Here is an 18,298-nt window from a genome sequence, read left to right on the forward strand (position 1 = left end):
TACAGTTTCAATAGCAATTTGGCTGTCTTGGAACACTTATACTGCCCATTCATCTTTTTGATGTAAAGAGGAACTCATCCTGTCATAAAAATCTAAAGGATTCATAAAGCAAGACCTCTTTCCTTGAAAATATGTTGTTTTCCAATTTGGTAGTTTCTCTATTGCAAGTAGTAATTCATATGTTTTCTGATTATCTTTTCCAGTGTTTTACAAACCACATTTGTTTTTGAAACTGGCCCGTGTTTCAACATGAGTTGCACGGAACATTTCTTAAATATATGCACAGCAGTTCTTGTCCTCATCATTAACACTACTCTTTCCTCTAAGTAGTCTGTTGAACAATATTTCAAATGGCCTTGCAACTTTCTCTACACATTCTTGTAGCACATATGGGGAGGTATCATCAAGACCAGCATTGTTTTAGTAGCTCGATTATATAACTTCTGTCAGTCTCTCTCTGCCTTCCAAGACTTCTCCCACTCCCACCTTGCTATTGCAGACACAGCATTGTCTTACATGTGAAAAGCTTTTAAATTTATTCACTTGCACAAATATTTCCCTTTTGTCCAGAATTCTTTCCTTTGAGTCCCTTTGATTAATTAGCTTCTCTTTAATAAAAAGTCTTCTCCTGATTAACTTATAGAATAGTTTCGAATTGTCCTCTGCCTTGTCCAAGGTGCTTTTTTTGAAATTTCTCTGTCCCTCCCTCTTTACATGGCATTACTCATTTCCTGCTCACCTGTATCTTTTATATGCTTGCTGGTGTTCTGTATAGCTCCTTCCGTCATACCACACCCTGAGCTCATTCACTTTTTGGTATTTCCTGTAGAACCATTTCTCATTTCATTTCAGTCCTCCCACATGCTTCATTTCAACTTATGCTTTGATGACCAAATGTGTTTCAGTTTCCATTCTCTTCTCCAGAATAGATCAGATGGCTTTAGTAATGGTTTCTCTACAAGCTCATACAGCATCCGGAGTAGCCTTTCAGTAAGTAATTCAGTAAGCTTTTTATTATTTTCATAACAGAGAAAGGAATATTTATAGTTTTGATGGTTTTTTATGCTCTGTCCTGGGAGCTATAGTGAAAAGCTTTCATTTTTCTCTGTTAGAATAGCAAATCTAAGAAAGACAATAGTAAATAAAGTTTGACACTACTGTGATAATTTGTAAGGATATTTTTTTATTGTTTTGGACATTTATCCTTATGGAGATGTTCATCTAAAGATAGACAGAAACTTACAGCTTGAATGTTACACCTTTGAAAGAGGCACTCATAGCTCTTACAGCACCAATGTACACGAGCTAGGAGAGACCAAATGGTTTCGGCTGATTTGTTGAGGTGTGGCTTTTGAGTTTGGATGGTTGATAGTTGATGTGGCTTTTGAGTTTGGATGCGTGATAGTTGGTTGATAAGTGCAAATACAGATTATATTGGTGGTATGATCACAAGAAGGATATGACGATGGGAGAATATGCATTTATAAACAGAGTAGGGCAACACTAGTAGACTAGAAACACTTCCCTTCTTGTACTTCAGTTTCTAGAAGTTGAAACAAAAGAAGAAGCCAAGCAAAGAGTGCTTGTCCTCCTCAAAGGCATAGGCTGGGGTGTCTGAATGTGGATGGATGAAACAAAGACAAGAAAATGGGTGAGACAGGAAGTGTGTTTCAGGAGAGGAACCTAGATGTTCTTGCCCAGAGGAAAACAAAACTCGTTGGGATAAGGGATCTGTCTGTCTATCTATCCCTTTGGGAATTCTCGTGAGGGGATGGCCATGGCAAAAGTGTCCATAACTGATGAACTCCAGTGCCACTCTCAGTCTTTAGGGCGTCATCCTTAACTGGCCACTGACAGAGGGCAACTCTACTGCAGTGTTTTCAGAGGTTCCTACCCAGTCCTGCAGAAAGAAAAGACAGCTATCTGGGTCAAAGGAATGCATCTTGACAACCACTTAAGTTCTGAATCACTATGCAGATGTTTAGATGTTGAAACTTCCTCTCATCTGAACAATTGCTCCATTTGTATTATACAAGGGATTGATTTGTCCTTGTATGGAGTACTTGCTCTCACATTTGGGGTGGTTCTTGCTTTGCATCCTTACTTGACAGAGCTGAGTTGAAAGCAAGTCTGCTTTATGAACTGTTCAAGGCTAACTTTCAAACTTGACCCCCTTACCCTATGCCACAATGTTGATTCACTCTCCCTTTTCTGTAGGTATTGGTTTGGATTTTGCTCACGAGAGCTGGCTGCTTGTGTGCCCACACCACTAGCTAGACCACGCAATACTCAGCAAGCTGCTGAGTCACATGATTATTGCGTGGCCATCAGCAACTCAAGGGTGGACCGTTTTGATACCTGCTTCTTTCCCTACACGTCAAAGCTTTGGAACTCTCCACATTCTCATGTCTTTCCCAATAACTATAACCTAACATTTCAAAAGACAGGTTTTTTCATTTTCTCAAAAATTTGTGAATACTTTCCCTTGTCTTCTCTTCTTCTGCTTCATGATTCTCACAAAAATTCAATGAAGGCCCGGCCATGATGTGGACTTTTGTCCGTGACTTGAGTCTTCAATATAAAAAAAAATATATAAATATACTGTCCTCAAGTATTGATTGAGAGGGTGAAGGCATGTACAGAGCATTAGATTGGGGAAGAGCAGTGTGGTTTCGGAAGTGGTAGAGGATGTGTGGATCAGGTGTTTGCTGTGAAGAATGCATGTGAGAAATACTTAGAAAAGCAAATGGATTTGTGTGTAGCACTTATGGATCTGGAGAAGGCATATTATAGAGTTGATAGAGATGCTCTGTGGAAGGTATTAAGAATATATGGTGTGGGGGGCAAGTTGTTAGAAGCATTGAAAAGTTTTTATCGAGGATGTAAGGCATGTGTACGTGTAGGAAGAGAGGAAAGTGATTGGTTCTTAGTGAATGGAGGTTTGCGGCAGGGGTGTGTGATGTCTCCATGGTTGTTTAATTTGTTTATGGATGGGGTTGTTAGTGGGGTGAATGGAAGAGTTTTGGAAAGAGGGGCAAGTATGCAGTCTGTTGTGGATGAGAGAGCTTGGGAAGTGAGTCAGTTGTTGTTCTCTGATGATACAGCACCAGTTGGCAATTCGTGTGAGAAACTGCAGAAGCTGGTGACTTAGTTTGGTAAAGTGTGTGAAAGAAGAAAGCTGAGAGTAAATATAAATAAGAGCAAGGTTATTAGGTACAGTGGTGTTGAGGGACAAGTCAATTGGGAGGTAAGTCTGAATGAAGAAAAACTGGAGGAAGTGAAGTGTTGTAGATATCTGGGAGTGAATTTGGCAGTGGATGGAACCATGGAAGCAGAAATGAATCATAGGGTGGGGGAGGGAGTGAAAGTTCTGGGAGCGTTGAAGAATGTTTGGAAGTCGAGAACATTATCTCGGAAAGCAAAAATGGGTATGTTTGAAGGAATGGTGGTTCCAACGATGTTAAATGGGTGCGAGGCATGGGCTATGGATAGAGTTGTGCAGAGGAGGGTGGATGTGCTGGAAATGAGATGTTTGAGGACAATATGTTGTGTGAGGTGGTTTGATCGAGTAAGTAATAATAGGGTAAGAGAGATGTGTGGTAATAAAAAGAGAGAGCAGAAGAGGGTGTTTTGAAATGGTTTGGTCACATGGAGAGAATGAGTGAGGAAAGATTGACCAAGAGGATATATGTGTCAGAGGTGGAGGGAATGAGGAGAAGTGGGAGACCAAATTGGAGGTGGAAAGATGGAGTGAAAAAGATTTTGAGTGATCGGGGCCTGAACATGCAGGAGGGTGAAAGGCGTGCAAGGAATAGAGTGAATTGGAAAGATGTGGTATACCAGGGTCGATGTGCTGTCAATGGATTGAACCAGGGCGTGTGAAGCGTCTGGGGTAAACCATGGAAAGTTCTCTGGGGCCTGGATGTGGAAAGGGAGCTGTGGTTTCTGTGCATTATGCATGACAACTAGAGACTGAGTGTGAACGATTGTGGCCTTTGTTGTCTTTTCCTAGCACTACCTCGCACACACGAGGGGGGAGGGGGTTGTTATTTCATGTGTGGCGGGGTGGCATGGGAATGAACAAAGGCTCAGTATGAATTATGTGCATGTGTGTATATGTCTCTGCGTGTATATATATGTATACGTTGAGATGTATAGGTATGTATATTTGCGTGTGGACGTGTATGTATATACAGTGTATGTGGGTGGGTTAGGCCATTCTTTCGTCTGTTTCCTTGCGCTACCTTGCTAATGTGGGAGACAGTGACAAAGCAAAATAAATAAAATGATAAATACTGTCCTCAAATGTTTCATTTCCAATAAATCCACCCCCCTTCACACAGGCTTATCTATAGCTCATGCCTTGTATCCATATAATATAGTTGGACTACCATTCCTTCAAATATACCCATTTTTGCTCTCCCAGATGACATTCACACTTTCCACACATTTTCCCTGTTCAGTACAAACAGGTAATGACAAGATCTGTGGGGTATGGTTGTGGATAGGTGGCTGTGGTTCTGCTGTATCACATGAGAACTGGAGAGTGATTGTGAGTGTATGAGGCCATTTCTTTTCATGTTCCAGGTGCTACCTTACTAGTGCAGGAAACAGTAAATAAGTATGAAAAATAATGGCAAGATAGAATTGTATAAAGGTTTTGTACCGGACATTAGACTGTGCAGGGCAAGAAAGCTGTTATGATATTAAGGATATGAATGTTTTGGCATAAATGGATAAAGAGATGCCCTAGAAGTGTTATGGTCAAGTGGAGAGTATGCATGGTGAAGGCTGGTAAAGGAAATATGTAAGAGAAGTGCAGGAAGGTCAGCCAGCATCCCCAGAACGACATAATGGGGATGGAGCATACTAGGGAAGTGTTTAACTAAAGCACTTGAAGACTTTTCTGCCTCGGCTCTATCTTCCAAAGAAAGTTCCCAGGTTGAATAAGGGATTTTTATCTAATACCTGGAATTAAGTATAAAGCAGGATGTTTGTTCAAATTCATAACATAGTTTGTTATTTATGTGTTTGGAACACTGTTAAAAAAGAATTAGATTAAGTTCTAAGTATTTTTGTGTAAGGGAACTTGTTCACCACTAGGGTCACTGCCAAGAAGGTTCATCGAATGCTTTCTTGATGTTTTGGGTGTATTGGGGTTCCTTCTTTCATTCATGTTTGCATTTTAGACTTTGGCAGCTTCCGTCATCTGTTTCTTTCTTTCTTTACATTTTACAAGCCTGACTGATTGAAACATGTAAGATGATGTTTGCATCTTATCCTTAGATTTTGTTTCCATATTGGATTTCTCCTTTTCTTCCTCATACATGGTACTACTACATAACTCTCATCCTTTGATGTCAGGAGCTCTTGAAAGTACTTTCTTTATCAATTGAACACAAAGTCTTACTTAGTCAAAAGGCAGCCTTCAGCACCTATTGTTTCACTTGTATTTCCTTCTAGTATAGTTTCTTACTCTCCACTTTGTACTCACTTTTTGCATTTTTCATCTTTATACTTTTGTTCTTTTACTACCCATTTGTTTGTTTCATTCTACCCATAATCTGCAGTACTAAATTCTTTTGTATAGATTTCAAGTTTTTTCTTACTCAAGTACATTGATTAATTAGTTGTTTATAGGGCTTTGGTTTCCCCCAGGACAAAAGTGAAAACTCATCAGACATTTCTTCTAGCGATCCATCATCACCTGAGCAGGATGCAGGTTACCAGGCAGAATCAGGTGACCAACATAATATTGAGTTTGTTCTGGAGGCAAGTACTACACTGTTCCTTTGTTATAGTTGACCCTTTTAACCTTTAAGTGAAGCATTTGCAGTGATTTTCGTTGCACACTAGAGGCTAAAGTTCAAAATACTACAAAGAAATATTTTCTTGCATCTTTTCATGTGACAAACAAGAATGTAGTATTCTGATAAAAATTATGTACAACTCAACCTAGCAAGTCACTGTTTAAAGATGCTGTGCACTCTTAAATTTCTGCTGCCAGACATATGAGGTGTGCCATGTCTATTTTCAGGGATCCAAGTGAGTTGTAAGGTATTTTCTTAAATATTTTTGTTAACAAAGATGATTACTTATGGTTTTACATGATATATCGTTTATCTTTTAAGAGTAACACAGTAACAAAAATCTTTAAGTATCAGGAGGACACTCTTGTACAGGTGTTCTTAACATTACTACATATACTCTCCAGTAGATGGAAAAATTAGGAGGTTATATTGTCTGGAAAAAAGCGTATTAATAGCTCTATACTTAATAGCTTTGGCAGAAGTAGCCATTCCAAAACCTGATCCTCTTATAAGGTCAATTTTCCCCTGCCTATTAGAGCTTCTATGAGGCCCAACACCACCTGTGTATTAATAGTTTAATAACGGATTTTCTATAATAAGAAGAGTGTGGTTAAGAGAGCTAAACAGGCTGTGCTGAAATGGTTTGAACAAATGGAGAGAATGAGTGAGGAGAGGTTGATGAGGATATATATATATATATATTTGTATGTGTCAGAAGTGGAGGAAACAAGGAGAAAGGGAAGACCACATTGAAGATGGAAGGACGGAGTGAATAAGATTTTGAGTAACCAGGACCTGAACAGAAGGTTGAAAGATGTGCAAAGGATAGAGTGAATTGGAACAATGTGGTACACGAGGGGCATTGTGCTGTCAGTAGACTGAAACAAAATTGTGTGTGGGGCCAGGTTGTGGATAGGGGGCTGTGGTTTCAGTGCATTGCACATAACAGCTAGAAAATGGATGTGGACAAATGTGGCCTTTCTTCATTTTCCTGGTGTTACCTCAATAATGTAGGAAATGGTGGGCAAGTATGAAAAAGATTTCTAAATTGTAATTTAAGTTTTAGGTCTGATGAGAAGAGATTTCTTTAAGAATCATCAGAATTACATACCTTTTCATTTCATTGCCAGTGTACTTCATTATATGCTTGCACAGTCTAAGTTTCATCTATTGTTGTTTCATCTATTGTTCAACCATGTATGAGCCAACCTGGCTTATAACTCAATTTCAGTTTTTCAGCTCAGAATTCATGTTTTGTTCTACAGGAACTGTATAGAAGGGCTCTTTGGACAAGAAGGCAAGGTATATCTTGTTTATCTCTGTCCATAGCCTCAGTACCCTTTTATTAAGGCTACTGCAGCTTTGAGGCTGTAACCCAAGTTAGAGTGGGATAAGATATGCTCATTTTGGAGCATATCTTTCATCCATTGACAATGATATGTGCTTGTCAAGGGCAGTGTCCCTCTTATGCTGATAGTATTCACTGGTGGAGTCTTGGAGAACTTTGTTATGCACATATACATATATGTATTTATTGAAAATAATTGGTTTTGAGATCTCATACATCATTTCAGGCTATTCAGAGTGTTATAAATAAGCAAGACATACTTCCTGTCCCTGCACAGATTTTGAGTGGGATTAAAGAATACTTGTATTGTGAAACTCCTGAAGTTGACAACAAAGAGGTATGCAGATATACATTGTTAACTTAATGCTTGTTCAACCATTGCAGATATTAAGGCTGTTTGACTTAGCTGTGAATAATATCTGCATTTTCTTAGCTATAATTCATTTGATGGGATCTGCATATGATAACCATAACCAGAAGTAATTTTTTCTCAGAGACCCTCAACAGATCCAGTTTAGTAAACATGCAAAGCAAAATTTTGACCATAAGTTTTGATGAGTGTTTCAATCATTTTGCAAAGATTGTCATTGATTCACAGTTACTGAACTAGATATATTCCAAAGGTAGTCTGTTTGGAGAGGGTGCAGTAATGTGTATTAAGGGCGAAAATTCTGGGAGCCTTGAAGAATGTTTGGAAGTCGAGAACATTATTTCGGAAAGCAAAAATGGGTATGTTTGAAGGAATAGTGGTTCCAACAATGTTGTATGGTTGCGAGGCGTGGGCTATGGATAGAGTTGTGCGCAGGAGGGTGGATGTGCTGGAAATGAGATGTTTGAGGACAGTATGTGGTGTGAGGTGGTTTGATCGAGTAAGAATGTAAGGGTAAGAGAGATGTGTGGAAATAAAAAGAGTGTGGTTGAGAGAGCAGAAGAGGGTGTTTTGAAATGGTTTGGTCACATGGAGAGAATGAGTGAGGAAAGATTGACCAAGAGGATATACGTGTCAGAGGTGGAGGGGACGAGAAGTGGGAGACCAAATTGGAGGTGGAAAGATGGTGAAAAAGATTTTGAGTGATCGGGGCCTGAACATGCAGGAGGGTGAAAGCCGTGCAAGGAATAGAGTGAATTGGAACGATTGGAAGGATGTGGTATACCGGGGTCGACGTGCTGTCAATGTATTGAACCAGGGCATGTGAAGCGTCTGGGGTAAACCATGGAAAGTTCTGTAGGGCCTGGATGTGGAAAGGGAGCTGTGGTTTTGGTGCATTATTACATGACAGCTAGAGACTGAGTGTGAATGAATGGGGCCTTTGTTCTTTTCCTAGCGCTACCTCGCACACATGAGGGGGAAGGGGGTTGTTATTCCATGTGTGGCGAGGTGGCGATGGGAATGAACAAAGGCAGACAGTATGAATTGTGTACATGTGTATATATGTATATGTCTGTGTGTATATATATGTGTACATTGAGATGTATAGGTATATATATTTGCGTGTGTTGACGTGTATGTATATACATGTGTATGTGTGTGGGTTGGGCCATTCTTTCGTCTGTTTCCTTGTGCTACCTCGCTAAAGCGGGAGACAGCGACAAAGCAAAATAGAAATAAAAGAAAAATAAATTCAACTTTTCCAAGATTATGATGTATGGAAGAGGCACTTTCGTTAGCCACCATCCTGTCTAGTATGGCAATAAGCATTATAGCTGGGTTTTTGCTAATATTCCACCAAGTATAACTTCGGCACGTGGGAACAACATTTGTGAACCAAAGATAGATGATGTAGTAGAAGAGTGGTAGCTCCTGACTTACCATCATCCGACTTACAAACACCCATATGTATGAACGAACTCAAGAAAATACTATTTAATCCCTGTTGCGACATACAAATGATCACTTATATTTATGAACTACTTACCCATGCACTTTTGTCATTAAATATTATCATTAGATATTGCTTAATATAATGTTCTATTAAATATAATTCAGATACAATATGTACTGCATTATTACACACATCTTTAGGAATTTACTCTAATTCTCTGCAAATTATCTTTTTTTATATATATATATTTTCCAGCTTACAAACAATTCAACTTATGAATATATGTTTTCTGACTTACAAACAGTTCAACTTGATAACAGAGTCCAGGAGCATAACTCCTTTTTAGTTGGGGACTTCCACTTCAATTTTCCTCTGCAGTTCCACTTAGTTCAGTATGAGACCTTTAGTTTAATGGTAAGCACACTTATCTTGCAAGATATTAGGGTTTAGGTTTGATCTTAAAGCAGATTAAGTCCTTTGGCATGTTTTCTTGTGCCTTTTACCTTTGCTTACTTTGTATTGGTAATTACCTATTTGCACAGTATAGGAAATTTTATAGTCATGGGGCCACCTCTTGAATTTTCCATCAAGTAGCATTTGAAACACTTATATACTGCTAGCAATTACAGTTTCATCATGAGTCTGTCCCAGCCATCTATCAACCTAACACTAAAATAGTTCTTCAGGGACTTTCAAATAAGCTTCTTGTTATGATCTCTGGTAACTCTGTCGTTGCATATCATGAAAAATTGTTCAGTCACCATTGTCAAACTAATATATAAACTCACTTTGCTGTAATCAGGTTACCCCTATCTTTTCCCTGGTGGGCTGACTTATAGCCCTTGCCCTCGCATTGTAGCTCAAGTGTCTGAATTCAGGTACCAAATTAGTTGTCTTTTTTCTAGACTCCCCTAATTACTGTATGCTCTGTCCCTGTTGCCACTGGAATTTTGGTGAAATTATATCAGTAAAGAAACAAGTTTTTATTTTCATACTTGTTCGCCATTTCCCACAAAAGCGAGGCTGCACAAGGAACAGATGAAGAGATGCCATATTCGCTCACATCCACTCCATAGATGTCATGTGTAATTTACCAAAACCACAGACCCCTATCCACAACCAGGCCCTACAAACCATTCCATGGTTTCACCTAGCTGCTTCACATCACCTGGTTCAGTCCATTGACAGCACATTGCCCCTGTATACCATATCATTCCAATTCACTCTACCCTATGCATGCCCTTCACCCTCCTGCATATTCAGGCCCTGATCACTCGAAATCTTTTTTATTCCATCTGTCCATCTTCAGTTTGGTCTCTCCCTTCTTAATCCCTATGCTTCTGACACAAAATATCCTTGTTATCATCCTCTCTTCTCATTCACTCTGTATGTCCAAACCATTTTACTACACCCTCTTCATCTCTCTCAATCACACTCTTCTTATTATCACACCTCTCTCTGACCTTTTTATTACTTACTCGATCAAACTACCTCACATAGTACACCACATGTTCTCAAACATTTGATTTCCAATACATCCTAATCTAAAACCAATACCTTGCATTCGTACAACATTGCTGGGGCTACTAAACCTTCAGACATACCCGTCTTTCCAAACATTCATGATTGCTCCCAGAACCCTCTCCCCTCACCCATCTTGTGACTCACTTCTGCTTCCATGGTTGCAATCTCTCCCATGTCCACTCGCAGGTATCTAAAACACTTTACTTACCCCAAATTTTCTACATTCAGACCCACTCCCCAACTAACCTGTCCATCTGCACTGCAAAACCTAATAACTTTGCTTTTATTCACATTTACCTTCAACTTTCTCCTTTTTGCATACTCACTCCCAAACTCATACACCAACTTCTGCAGTTTCCAAGACTTGCATTTATGTTCCTTACCACCCCATCTATAAACAAATTAAACAGCCATGGTAACATTAAACATCCCTGCCACCGACCAGCCTTCACTTGGAACCATTCACTCTCCTCTCTTCCTGCTCATACACATGCCTTACATCCTTGATGAAAACTTTTCAATATTTATAACTGCTTTCCTCCCACACCATATATTTTTAAGACCTTCCTCAAGGCATTTCAATCTACACTATCGTATACTTTCTCCAGATTTATAAATGCCACATACAAATCCTGTTCCTCTGAGTACTTCTCAAACATTTCTCCCGCGTTAACGAGGTCGCGCAAGGAAACAGACGAAAGAATGGCCCAACCACATACATATGTATATACATGCACGTCCACACACGCTTATATACATACCTATATAGCTCAACGTATACATACATTTACACACACAGACATATACATATATACACATTTACATAATTCATAGTCTGCCCTTATTCCTTCCCATCACCACCCCGCCACACATGAAATAACAACCCCCTTCCCCCACACGCACGCAAGGTAGCACTAGGAAAAGACAACAAAGGCCACATTTGTTCACACTCATGCTCTAGCTGTCATGTATAATGCACCGAAACCACAGCTCCCTTTCCACATCCAGGCCCCACAAAACTTTCCATGGTTTACCCCAGACACTTCACATGCCTAGGTTCAATCCATTGACAGCTTGTTGACCCCAGTATACCACAATGTTCCAATTCACTCTATTCCTTGCTTGCCTTTCACCCTCCTGTATGTTCAGGCCCCAATTGCTCAAAATCTTTTTTACTCCATCCTTCCACCTCCACTTTGGTCTCCCACTTCTCATTCCCTCCACCTTTGACACATATATCCTCTCTGTCAGTCTTTCCTCACACATTCTCTCTTCACCACATATTGTCCTCAAACGTCTCATTTTCAACAAATCCACCTTCCTCTAGACCACCCTATCTATAGCCCATGCCACCCAGTCATATATACCCATTTTTGCTCTCTGGGATAACGTTCCCTCCTTGCACACATTCTATGTCACTCCCATAACCTTTGCCCCCTCCCCCACCTTGTGACTCACTTCCGCTTCCATGGTTCCATCCACTGCTAAGTTCACTCCCAGATATCTAAAACACTTTACTTCCAACAGTTTTTCTCCATTTAACTTACATTCCAATTTACTTGTACCTCATCCCTACTGAGCCTTATAACTTTGCTCTTATTTATATTTACTCTCAACTTTCTCCTTTCTCACACTTTTCCAAACTCAGTCACCAACCTCTGCAGTTTCTCACTCAAATCAGCTACCAGAGCTGTATCATCGGCAAACAACAAGTGACTCTCTTCATAGGCCCTCTCATCCCCAACAGAGTGCATACTTGCCCCTCTCTCCAAATCTTTAGCACTTACCTCCCTAATCTTCCCATCCATAAACAAATTAAACAACCATGGGGACATCACACACCCCCGCCGCAGACCGACATTCAGTGGGAACCAGTCAATCTCCTCTCTTCCTACTCATGCACATGCCTTACATCCTTGATAAATACTTTTCACTACTTGTAACAGCTTTCCTTCCACACCATATACTCTTAAGACCTTCCACAAAGCATCTCTATCATAAGCCTTCTCCAAATCCATAAATGCTACTTACAAATCTATCTGTTTTCTAAGTATTTCTCACACACATCCTTCAAAGCAAACACCTGATGCACACATCCTCTACCACTTCTGAAATCACACACTGCTCCTCCCCAATCTGACACTCTGTACATACCTTCACCCTCTCAATTTCCCAGGAATACTCAACAAACTTATGCCACTGTAGTTTGAACACTTACCTTTATCCTCTTTGCCTTTGTACAATGGCACTAGGAATGCATTCCGCCAATCCTCAGGAACTTCACCCTGATCCATACATACAGTGAATATCCTTACCAACCAATCAACAACACAGTCACCCTCTCTTTTTAATAGATTCCACTGCAGTACCATCCAAACCCGCCGCCTTGCTGGATTTCATCTGCAGAGTTTTCACTACCTCTTCTCTCTTTACCAAACCATTATCCCTGACCCCCTCACTTCACCCACCACCCCAACCAAAACGCCCTATATCTGCCGTTCTTTCATCAAACACATTTAACAAACTTCAAAATACTCATTCCAAATCCTCACTTCATCACTACCCGTTATTACCTCCCCACTTGCCCCCTTCACCGATGTTCCCATTTGTTCTCTTGTCTTAAGCACATTATTTAACTCCTTCCAAAACATGTTTTTATTCTTCCTAAAATTTAATGATACTCTCTCACCTCTCATTTGCCCTCTTTTTCAACCCTTGCACCTTTCTCTTGACTTTCTGCCACTTTCATTTAAACATCTCCCAGTCATTTGCACTACTTCCTTGCAAGTATCATCCAAACACCTCTCTTTTCTCTTTCACAAACAACCTTACTTCTTCAATTCCTCCACTCACTAAACTTTCTAATCTGCCCACCTCCCACCTTTCTGATGCCACAGGCATCTTTTGCACAAGCCATCACTGCTTCCCTAAATAATCCCATTCCTCACCCACTCCCCTCATGTCATTTACTCTCACCTTTTGCCATTCTATGCTCAATCCCTCCTGGTACTTCCTCACACAATTGTCCTTTCCAAGCTCACTTACTCTCACCTCTCTCTTCTCCCCAACATTCTCTCTTCTTTTTTGAAAACCTCTACAAATCTTCACCTTCACCTCCACAAGACAGTGATCAGACATCCCTCCAGCTGCCCCTCTCAGCACATTAACATCAAAAGTCTTTTTTACACTTATTAATTATCACATAATCCAGTATATATCTACAAGAGTCATTTGTCTTGTGTAAATATGCACCTGAAGCAGTTGAGGAGTTAGATATCTACATTTGCCCGATAATCTTTTTATGAAGTACTGGAGTGATCATGTAGTGTTTGTTTTTGAATATGTGGTGGTGGAGGATGCAAAATGGGAATCATAGTGGGCACAGGAACCAAAGATGAAGTACTATCATGGCAACTTAGTGGAACTGATCAAGTTCTCTGAGAGAACTAAATGGGAGTGGGAGTCATAGAATGGACCAGTGCTACTGAAGTTTTTGTGAAACCTACACTGAAGAAGCCACAACATGGGCAACTCTGGTGGCCAATAGGGAAGGAAGCTCAAACTGGATAGAGATAGGGTTCATCAAGAAATGTCATAGAGCAAGTTCAGGGATGTACAATGGAGGAGATATAAAACACACTGTGACCAGCCAGTGTATAAAAGGTACAGGAGAGCAAGGTATGAGTAATACAAAGTAAGGATAGAGGAGCAGAGAGATTTTGAAATGTGCATTGTGGAAAAAGCAAAAGACAATCCAAATTTTTCCAAAAGTTCAAGAACAAACTCTCAGTGAAAGGGGATCTAATCAGGGTAAGGGTCTCGGAGGAAAGAATTCTTGAAGATGATGATGAAGTATGAAAGGATTTGAGTGATTTTCAGAAGTATTTTCACTGTGGAGAACAATGATACACCAGCATTACTAAGGTGGTAGGGGGATGAAGTCTTGAAATGTAAAGTAATCAACAGAAATGGCATAATCAAGTTATTAAAACAACTTCCATGGTCCTAACAAAGTCTTCTCATACATGCTTAAAGAAAGTGTGGAGGGACTTGCTAGACTACTAGAAATATTGTTTAGTAAGTCATCAATGAAAGTGTAGCTCTAAAGATGCAGAAGAGGTCAAATGCTGTGCATATACTTAAGAAAGGGTATCAGTAAACTGCTCTGAACTATAGGCCAGTCTCATTAGTAAGTGTTGTTTGTAAAACATTGGAAAAGATAATCAGAAAGTTAATGAATATATTTGCATAAGAAAAACTTTCTGACCTGGAGAAAACATGGTTTTAGGGAAAGGAGATTTACATAACCAATCCCTAGATTTCTAAAACAGCATGAAATCATCTTATGTCAAGGAGAGAAATGGGTAGACTGAGTGTTTTTGGATTGCCAGAAAGTCTTTGATAAGGTTCTCCATTGGAGGTTGACTAAAAAGCTAGATCTATAAGTGGGAACAAGGGATGTGGTCACCTTCACTGGACAGAAGGCTACATTACTGAAAAGAAACAAAGAACACAGCTAAGAGGTGCATCCTTGAGGTGGGCTGGAGTTATGGGTGTCATGGAATTCATGGTGTATGTAAATGACTAGCCTGATGGACTGGAATCATATCTAGACATATTTGCAGACAATGCAAAGATCATGAGGGATATAGAGAATGTGATGATGGCATCAGCCTACCTACGAGTAGATAGTGGTTGGTAGGTAGCCCCCGACCAGGGAGGTATATTATCAGTACAACCCACTTGGCTATTGGGAGGGTTAGTAATGGTTACACAGTGAGCTAGCACTTCAGTAGTTGTCAAGATGCACTCCTTTGATCCAGGTAGCTGTCTTTTCTGCTAGCCTGTTGGCATTCTGTCCACATACATACAGTCTTTCCATGTCACACATAACACTGGATAATACATTAACTCACACAACTCATTCTTCACGAGTCTAAATTTTCCTGCAGTGAGCACTATGTGCTAGCCCTGGCTTTTGGCAAAATGTTAGGAGCAGTATGATAGAAGTAGTATGCAGGAACATTAGAGAGGAGCACTGAGGAGAAACATTAGGTAGAAGTAGTGGGTGGGAGCATTAGGTAGAAGCAGTAGTTGGAACACATAAGGTAGAAGTAATTTGTAGAAACATTAGGTTGGAGCCTCTGAAAACATTGCACCTAGAGTTATCTTTTGCCATGGCCACCCCCTTTTAGGAAGTTCCCAAAGGGAACTGGCATCAGTGATATAGATAGGCTGATGGATGAATAAGATCAGCCTAGAGCGGGAACCTAGACCAATTCCAAACTTGGACAGGTAAATGGATGACAAAATTCAATCCAAGTAAGTGCAAGGTGATGATTATGGGACAGTGTGAAAGAAGCCCTTAGTGTGATTATTACTTAGTGGAAAATAAATTACAGGAATCTTCATGTAAAAGAGATCTAGGGGTTGGTATTGTGTCAAACTTATCATATGCGCCATACATTTGGAGAATTGTGAAAGAGGTAAGCTGTTTTCTTGCAAATACAAGAATCACATTCAAATATATGGACATGTTTGTAAAATTATTCATCACTCATATCAAATCATAACTGTATTATGCTTCACAAGTCTGTTGCTACACTTAAAGAAGAACGAATATCTAACTGATTGGGTACAGAGAAGAGCAACTAAGATGGTACCAGAAGTAAGAGAACTGAGCTACAGTGAGAAGCAGTTGGTCATAGGGATGTCCACTATGGAGATGTGTGTGTGTGTGGGTGGGGGTTAGCAGGTAGGAGGACTTGATAATAGCATTCAAGTTTCTAAATCAGCAGGATAGTATTGATTGGGAACAACTTTTCAAGTGATACAGAACCAGAGTAACCAGAGGCCATACAAAAGAGCTTTAAAAAAAAGACTGTTAAGAAGTACTGGTTTAAGTGTGTAGGTGATGGATGGTTAGTAAAAATTAACCAATGAGGTAATGAATGCTGGCAATTTACAGTTTCAAAAGGCTACTTGTTGGAATAAACAATTCTGGAGACAGGACCCCACAATTGTAGAATTCTCTCTTGGTACTGCACAAATATTTAATTGCATTACCTTTAAGCCAAGCCTTGTACTACTAGGATTCCTCGCCACCCTAAGCTACTGGCATGGTTGTGTTTATGTGTAACCTGTATGTAAGGGAAGGAAGTTGGTTTACTTTATTTAATAAGGTGGACATTTTCTTTTCTTAAGTTACTCTTAAAGATATTATTTACCTGTAGTTGACTGAGGAAGTTTCAGCAGAGCACTGTGATATACCTTCACCCAACTTCCAGCCTATCCAGCATGTGAATACCAGTTACAGTATCCCCATTTCTGTAAGTTGGACTCATTTTCTAGTTTATTATTTTTTAAGTTATCAGCTTAATTGTCTAACACTCTATATCTCTTGGAATTCCCATCAGGGGCTTGGCCACAGCAAAAGAGTCTCCTCTTATCCCTGTCCTTACATACTTCCCTTGCATGTACTATTCCTTGCATTCTTTCACCATTTCTCTCCCTCCAGTACTCTTCCACTCTCTAATTCCCCCTGCCAAAGATGGTCTTCCTCTCACACTGACCCCTCTAATCATAGCATCATACACTGCCCTTGAAAGCTCCTTGTTTTTCATTCTTTCCTTATTTTCAAACCACCTCAAAGTATTCTGCTCCATCCACACTACTACTCGACAATTATTCCCTTTGCATTCCATACCATACCAAATCTCTCATACACCCCATGATTTCTATCTCCATTCCATCCAGTCATAACACATGCTCCTCTCAAATAGCTCGTTTCCACAGCCCACATTCTTGACTTAGGTGACTAATTTCATGTCCATGTTTTGGTTGCGTAGGTGAGTGTCAGGAGGACTATGCTGTCCTTTAATCCTTTATTCACTTCCATACTTACTCCTCTACCTATCATTATTCCATTAAGGGACCTAATAATTCTTCCTCCCTGCAATGCTTTCTCCCTTATCTCCCCTGCCATATCACCAAGCTTACCACGATAGCTCCTAAATAATCAAATTCTGTCACCCCTTCCTATCTTTCTCCCTAATCTGTAAAACAGTTTAGTAGACTTTCTTCTCTCACTTTATAGGGCTTTGTAGAATCTATACTTTCAATCTGTTTCCTTTCATATGCCATCATTTCACTTTTATGCACATTTACTTTCAGTCGCCTTCACTTACATTGTAAAACACACTTACTACCTTCTGCAGCTCTTCTTCATTCTCAGCAAGCAACACTATTATTCACAAACAGGCTTTTCACTAGCCACTATACCTCATCACCACACTCCATCTCTGCACCTCTTTTCTCTAGTTTTGCTTTCATCTCTCTTATCACTCCCTTCCTATGTATGTTGAAAAGCCATGGTGATATCATGCAGTCCTGCCCTACACCCACATATATATTGAAACTTTCATTCAAATCTTCACCCATTCTTACACATGCATTTGCTTCTGTGTAGAAGGTTTTTGCAGCATCCAACGGTTGTTCCCCTTCCCAATATATCCTTAACACATCCCTTAAAGTTCCTCTGCCCAAAATATCCTTAACACATCCCATAAAGTTCCCCTGCCCAATATATCCTCAACACATCCCATAAAGCATTCCATTGAACTCTGTTATTTCTCCTGAACTGCAAAAGCTGCATACAGCTTATTTCTTTTCACTCGATAGTTTTCTGCAGCTCACCACAAAAATGTGGTCCATACATTGCCTAAAACCCCCTTACGCCTTGCTTATTCTGCATTCAGTCACTTCCAACACTCAGTCAATCAGCACTCTTGCAT

At 39.9% G+C, this 18,298-nt stretch overlaps 1 protein-coding gene across 7 annotated transcripts in view; it reads left to right on the forward strand.

Annotated features, from left to right (window-relative positions):
* LOC139759737 (uncharacterized) overlaps positions 1-18,298 on the forward strand; it is an 83,001-nt gene that overhangs the window by 51,782 nt on the left and 12,921 nt on the right. For 5 of the 7 annotated variants that reach the window (XM_071682142.1, XM_071682148.1, XM_071682143.1 and 2 more), the window contains 4 exons: positions 925-990; positions 5,659-5,772; positions 7,385-7,495; positions 16,739-16,834. In XM_071682142.1, coding sequence (XP_071538243.1) covers positions 925-990; positions 5,659-5,772; positions 7,385-7,495; positions 16,739-16,834 — 387 coding nt within the window. The remainder of the gene's footprint in view (positions 1-924; positions 991-5,658; positions 5,773-7,384; positions 7,496-16,738; positions 16,835-18,298) is intronic. The other 2 variants (XM_071682146.1, XM_071682147.1) reach the window with 1 other exon arrangement.

Source organism: Panulirus ornatus, chromosome 34 (genome assembly GCF_036320965.1).
Source record: "Panulirus ornatus isolate Po-2019 chromosome 34, ASM3632096v1, whole genome shotgun sequence".
In the NCBI taxonomy this organism is placed as follows: domain Eukaryota; kingdom Metazoa; phylum Arthropoda; class Malacostraca; order Decapoda; family Palinuridae; genus Panulirus; species Panulirus ornatus.